The 6,877-nt window shown below is 46.9% G+C and overlaps 1 protein-coding gene across 1 annotated transcript; it reads right to left on the bottom strand.

Annotated features, from left to right (window-relative positions):
- Positions 1–1,884: 1,884 nt before the first annotated feature.
- On the bottom strand, positions 1,885–5,326 carry LOC105195722 (zinc finger protein Noc). The gene is made up of 2 exons (XM_011161275.3): positions 4,999–5,326; positions 1,885–4,721 (listed from the first exon to the last, which is right to left on the bottom strand). Exons 1-2 carry the CDS (start codon positions 5,083–5,085, stop codon positions 3,312–3,314), a joined length of 1,497 nt encoding a protein of 498 aa, XP_011159577.1. The 5' UTR covers positions 5,086–5,326; the 3' UTR covers positions 1,885–3,311.
- Between the last annotated feature and the right edge of the window lie 1,551 nt (positions 5,327–6,877).

Raw genomic sequence — 6,877 nt, 5'->3', positions numbered from 1 at the left:
AGTTAAAGGCGAGCGCCGTGCATATGCGCATAAAGATTTTAGGTTACATCTCCGACAAGTTACTAATTGAGATTCAGCGACACGCATAATCGCTCCGAAATAACACGGATTCCAATCGGCGGAGAGCGCCGTGAAAGGCGAAATACGGGCGGGACCATTCATCCCGACGGTTAAAATCACCGAATATTTCACTTTGCTGAGCCAGCTGAGCCTGCCACCGCCTGTCGCGCACCCCGGCGATGGAAACGATGGAGGGATGAAGCGGACCTTCTCTCCACGACTCTCTCTCTCTTTCTCTCACACACACACACACACATCCCTACGACAGAGAGTAAGCGAGCGAGGGAACGAGAGAGAGAGAGAGAGCCACTGGCTCTAGAAACCTACGGTTTGCCACCCACATCCCTCTCGCTCTGTCTCTACCCTCCCGTTTGCCCTCTTCCCTACGCTAGGCTGCAGATTTATGCGCCCCGCCTTGCAGCGCTGATATCCGAGAGCTCACGACCCGCTCCGTCCGTAATGAAAGAAATAAATTTACTCTTCTGGGGTGCCCCGGGGACTCACCGTCGTATGCGCACACGAACGCCGCTCTCCGCATTCTGACGGTGCTAGTAGGAGTAAGATCGCCAATTTAAGGATTTTGTCACTAGATCCGGTGCTTTTGAGTCACCAGAGTTTAGTAACTCAAAGTCGTATATTTTACTTCACCACGTAACCGTAATAATAAATAATAATATAACAGACACAAGAGAAAATGCGTCTATTGCCGAAACAAAAGGAAGAAAAGAATACTGAACAAAGAAGGGGGATTGTGTGATGATTATCCCGAAAAAGGTCCGTGATTTATCGTAAGCATTGAATTTTTCACTTGTCTCTCACATCTTTTCATCTTATTCTGTAGACAGATTAGCCACGTCAAGTTACGACCGCAGTAGATTAATTTTGCTATTCACTTCAAGACAAACTTAATAATTGAGCTATCCATTATTTCGTACAAAGGAAGGAAATGAAAGTGCATGTATGTGTACATGTGTATATGAAAGACATTAACTTCCTAAGATGCATAGTTAAGATATACAATGATAAGTAGATTACTCGTAATCAGTATGACTATTGACAATGATTAACAGCATGATGGAATGATTGATAATGGTATCATTTTGTGTCTGAGTAAAATGCTACGAAGTTGTTTAGTTTGTGATAAGGAAGCGGTGAGTAATAAATGAAAGAGTGTAATCAGAATTTTGTAAAGATTATCTGTGTAAGGAGCAAAGCAAATCTCTTCGAGATCGATGGCTTGAAATACAGCCGATTCGTCGGAAATGATTAACTTAATTGTTTATATAATAGAACTGCGCTATGATGTACGATAAAGTAGGTGTATAAACGATATCTTAAATTTCTCTACGAGGCGCTCTTCAACGTGGACGAATAATGGGTTTGGACATGTAAGAAACTACGCCTCGTTGCCAGTGAATGACAGATTGTGAAGTGCGTTTGATAAATTATCCGTCAAGCATGACTGACGAGCGGAGATCGTAACAGGTCAGCGAAACCAGGCAGACTGATTTTTATATCTCGTGGTAGCAAAAGAAAAAGAGACGCGATATAGGCACGAGAATCAAGATAAATGCCATAATAATTGATATTTTTGCAGTTAATGAATATTTAGTATTTTGAAAACAAACAGGAAATAGTTAAAATTGAAATATTCAAGAAATTCCGTATTTTGATAATTCGAAACGTGAATATTAATTCGCGATGTGAAAAGTTGCGAAATTTACATAAGAGGAAATGGTTATTGCAAAACGCCAAGCGAAGAAGAGGAAGGAATCGGATTAAACTAAAGCACAATATGGTAAAACAATAATAGAAAGAATTAAATAATTCTACAAACATTGTTTTTATTAAAGCGGTATGGAAACTCAACGATATTTACAAGAGATATTTACAGTGCGGATAAGGCGTATCGTACATCATATGTTGCACTTCTTTTACTAGAATATTCGATTCGACAACGTGAGACGATGCGATGTTAGACGATACGATCCGATACGCTCCCGGATATATACCCTGATCAAAAATCATCCCAGTGCGATTATCGAATTTTCGAAAAGAAAAGAAAACAGAACAATCTCTTTATTTTTTGTTTTTTTTCCTGCAACAGCATTCGTTTTTTTCCTTACACAACTAACGATAATAAATTACAACGTTGTATTTTATCTCGGAGATATCTTAGACACGTTTGTTAATAATATATTTTTTTTTCACATGGAAAGAATGATTTTGCTAAAGTATTTCCAAATTTTACTAGGTACAGACATAAAAAAAATAATTTAGTCAGACCATTAAAATAATCAGGTAGAATGCTCAAGCTGGTTGCTAGAATGTCAAAACTTTTTACAGCATTGCTCGTCGTGCTCGGCGTTCTACATAATTATTTTGATAGTCCAACAAAATTATTTCTTGATCTGTATCTAGCTAAATTTTTAGATACTCTAGCAAACCCGTTTTTTCTGTGCATTCGTTCACTTTCTCAAAGAAGTAGCGTAATATCACAGTTATATCGTGGACATAGAATTACACGCGCGACCGTCCGTATGGTGCTGCGCGCTATCGAACGCATTTAGCACGAAATGCTCGCGTTTGCGGAGCGTCGGGAAACATACAGTAGTACGCATATTGTAATCTTCACGGACGTGCGTCCGTATGTCGCTGAATAACGTTGCTAGAATAAAACGCGAGGATGACATAACGTGACGTCGTTGGAATCGCCAAAAAACTCAAACAACACGCGATTCGAAAGCGCAGTCGGCAGTTGCTCGTTAGCAGTAGTCCTTGAATCCTGCGTAGTAGGAGCAAAGTTTTTGCTCGACCGACAGTTGCGACAATATTAACTTACAGCTGGCATGTAATCCTTCCTCCTACATGGTAACCGGATTTTAATAGAGATGCGTTTTACTGGAGTCTTCTACATAGAAGAGTTCCGCAAGAGAATGGTCTCGCGATGCAACGTTAACACTGTCGAGTTGTTTGTTTCATAAACTTTAATCATAATCTTCAATGTACACATATATTTATATTTATATATACATATATAGAATTCTTTTAAATAAATCTGTATTGTACACAGTGGCTATTTACACAACAGTCTCAGATAGCGGACATGCTTCGTCCGCCGTATCTTCAATTTGCACATTCTCCAATTGTACATTGAGAAAAGGGGAAAGAGACAGAGAAAGAGGGAGGACGAGAAGAGGTCCTACCGTCGTGCCACCCTTTCCCTTCCCCCCTCCCGCGATATATCCATTTTAGGGATGTACGGCAGCGCCGATTCGCTGGCCGTAAACCGCGTACGGCGAGTAATACGGTCCTAAGGCGTTGAAAGCGCTGTACGGCGAGGCCGCGAGCGAGGCTGGTAGAGGACCCGTCGGCGGCTTGCCATATGGATGATATCGAGCGCCAAGTGGGCTCAACGACGGCGCCGGATAAGAACCGCCGCTGGCGCGATGAAGGGTGGTCGATGGCGATAGCAGCGGATGCGGATGCGGATTGCCGAGAAGCGCCGCTGCGGAGGCCGCCGTGGGATCGCCGGTCATGCTCGTGTGGCTACGTAGATGTTGGAGCAACTCGTCCGACGTGGCGAATCGTTTGCCGCAGTACGATTCGCCGGCGATCCAGTTGCAGACGTAGGGCCGGCCGCCGGCCAGCGTGGACGGATAGGACAACGACGGTGGCGGCATCGGACCCAAGGACGACAACGCCATTGCTAGTCCATACTTCTGATGGTCGCACTGTGTGCAACCACTCGGACAGCTGCCCGCGCCCATCATGATCTGGGCGCTGTGCATACTGTACTGGCAACCAGTGCAAAAGGGATCCTTGCAGACCGGTACTAAGGCCTCACCGCCGGCGGGTGTCTTGACGCGAGCGTAACTCAAGTACGGATTGCCGCTGGTCGGGCCCGCCGACGGATAGCCGACGGACAGCAGCGCCGCCGCGTGATGCGAGAAGGGTGACGCGCCCGCGAACGGCGGCCTGAAGGCTGGATTCTCGGCAAGGCCCGGCGGACAGCACAGTGGATTGCCGGAGAATCCTGGAAGACCCCCTGGTTTGTAAGCCAGACTCGCGTCCTTTGTGTGCGCGCCGGAGAGAATCTCCATTCCGGATCTGATGATTGGACTGGCGCCATTATTGTTGTTATTGCTGCTGCTATTGTTGTTGTTGTTGTTGCTGCTGCTGCTGCTCCTTGGTGAACCATCGGTCTTCTCGCGGTCCGCTGGAGTCTTCCGATCACCCGACGGCGTGCCGCTGGTTGTCGTTGCCGTCGCTTGGCTGCTCGGCGACGCGGATTTTCGACTCACCGGCGTACGATTGCCGGACGATTTTTTGTCGAGATGCATGCTATCACTAACACTGATACTATCCTGACCACTGACACTATGTACACTGGCTTTAGATGTGGGTCTACCCTCGTCCGAGCTCTTCTTCGTTACGACATTGGTCTCGTAAGGCTTGAATGCCAGCGACTTGCCGTCCGTCGGACTGCCGCGGATGTTGCGTTCTAATTTCGCGGCCGGTGGCGATTTCGCGTTCGTGGCGATGCTCATGCCCTTCGAGCTCTTTTCCAAAGGCGAGATCAGCGGTTTCGTAGGTGAATCAGCTCCAATTTGGCTGCATGTCTGCGCTAATAGCGCCAGCGGACTCTTTTTCGCGTCCAACTAAACAATCCAAAGAGAAGTGAAATTATAGAAAAAATTTCAGAAGATACATCCATCGCTCTTATACTGATGCAAAAATTAAGCATGCATTGATGAAAGGTAATAAATGTGCAACAATTATCCTCTCCTTCTGATGCCGTCGGACATAGAAGGGTGAGATTTCATGAGAAAATCTCATCAAAGAAAATTGCGACTTTAGAATTTTAATTATTCCAATATTTATCTTTGCATGTGTAAAAATTTGTACAGGAAAATAATACAAAAACACAGTACTAACCGGAGTTGAAAGCGGCGAAAGATAATCCGGTTGTAAATACTGATTGTGTCCAGTAGTCAGCATACTGCCTTCCTCAAGCACAACCATTTGGTTTTCCACTGATTAATCCACTACACTTTTAAACCAACAATGGATATTTACACAAACACCGTATGTGTGTGCGGGGCCCGAGCAACGAGGGATTCGCGTCGAGACTGCGCCTCCGTCGGGAATCGATCACTTCGCGCGGCGGCGGCCACGTATCCTGGCGCAATGGGCGACGCGTACACCACGAAATCCAGGAAAATAATGACTGCTCACACGAGCAGTTCACTCCGTGCTCCGAACCGAGTGCTATCCTCGCGCCGTCTGGCGGTACGACGAGACTCTTGCCCCCGACCCACACCTCTACCCCCCTTTGGTTCCTAGTCTTGACGACCCGGGGTGTATAACCTGTCCTCTCCTGTCATCCCCACCACCTCGCTCGGACGCACGGTGGAGGGAGGAGATGGCATTATGGTGGGAGAATTGCGGTGCTGCGTGGGGTGTGGGAAGGCATTCTAATTCAACACGCCACCCATGATGTTGGCCCGACGATGACAGCTCCCATCCCGGCTTTGATATTTCACCGCTTTTACAGCCGTCCATTCCCCTCCCCGCACGTCCGACCGACGAGGGCCCCCTCTTTCCTCTCCTTCCCCACCAGCCCCTTCTTCGTCACTCCGTCCCTCTTTCTCTCTCTCTCTCTCCATGCCATGGTCGCTTCCCCTGCCACCCTCCCGCGCTGGAGCTACCATAGCTGCCACGACACGGAACCGTCGTTCCTGCCACCACGGCAACCCGATATTTTATACCGTGAAACCTGTCTGTCTCTCCAGCCGGCCCCGCTTAATAAGCAGCTTTCAAAATAGAAATGTAATGGGCCGCCGGGGGTAGGGGAGCGGGTCTGGTGATTGATTGCTCGCTCAGCGACTTACCGACTTGCCGCGGCCCCACGGGGTAACGAATGACAGCCACTTAAGCGCTGTTTGCCTACAGTTTTGTAAAAGCGTTTTAATTATCGCCCCGGCCCCGACGGCGGTGCGCACTGAGTCATCCGGTACTTAACGCCTCGTGGCTACTGATCTCTCGGCGTGCCATTCTTTATGTCGCATCGCGCGGATAGCTCTACCCCTCGGATGCGTCGATACCGAATAACCGCTGCCAATGTGGCGAGTTTCCTGATCTTTAGTCTCGAAGAGCCGGCGTAAGTATATTTTTATGCGACAATTATTGCACGTGCAAAGCAAAAACAAAAAAATTTATTCGTAAACTTTAGATTGCCAAATTACTGAATCATATAAATAGCGATTCTGTATCTGCTTTTAATACGTGTGTACCTATTCAATACATAATTTAAAGCGAAATCACGATAGCTTTATTTATCGATACGAACGATCCTTTTTGATATTCGTTTCAACGAGATCTGTCGCGATATTGTTGCGATATCCGGGTATATTCGCGCAGAATGAAACGCGCAAAATACGTATTCGGCGAAATCCAACTGCGCACTCACGCGTGTAACGCATTTACGCGCTCGCCAGGCACGCATCATACGCGTCCGCTTGACGAGCGATACAACCATTAAAGAGCTTGACTATCAGACCTCGTTGGAACTCAAACGCTTCGCGGTTAGGCGATTATGGCCATTCCGCTAAGTACAGCTTAAGCAAGATAAAGCGATCGATGAAGTAACTATGTTACAAGGTAATTACGACGAATTATGACGATATCCACACGCCCGCTACGTAGACCGCATACCCGCGGTAAACAATAATTACCCAGGGGAGCACTTCGCCCAGGAATGCAACCGAACAGTATCTGAGAAATGCATATAGGTATGTCGGCCGTAATTTAACAC

This window comes from Solenopsis invicta, chromosome 4, assembly GCF_016802725.1.
Source record: "Solenopsis invicta isolate M01_SB chromosome 4, UNIL_Sinv_3.0, whole genome shotgun sequence".
Classification (NCBI taxonomy): Eukaryota; Metazoa; Arthropoda; class Insecta; order Hymenoptera; family Formicidae; genus Solenopsis; species Solenopsis invicta.
This window is presented reverse-complemented; position numbering and strand designations above follow the sequence as displayed.

Coding starts and splice junctions, on each gene's coding strand:
- LOC105195722 (XM_011161275.3), bottom strand. CDS start 5,085: ATGGTTGTGCTTGAGGAAGGCAGTATGCTGACTACTGGACACAATCAG. Junction 4,722..4,998: donor TTTCGCCGCTTTCAACTCCG/GTTAGTACTGTG, acceptor TGGATTGTTTAG/TTGGACGCGAAAAAGAGTCC.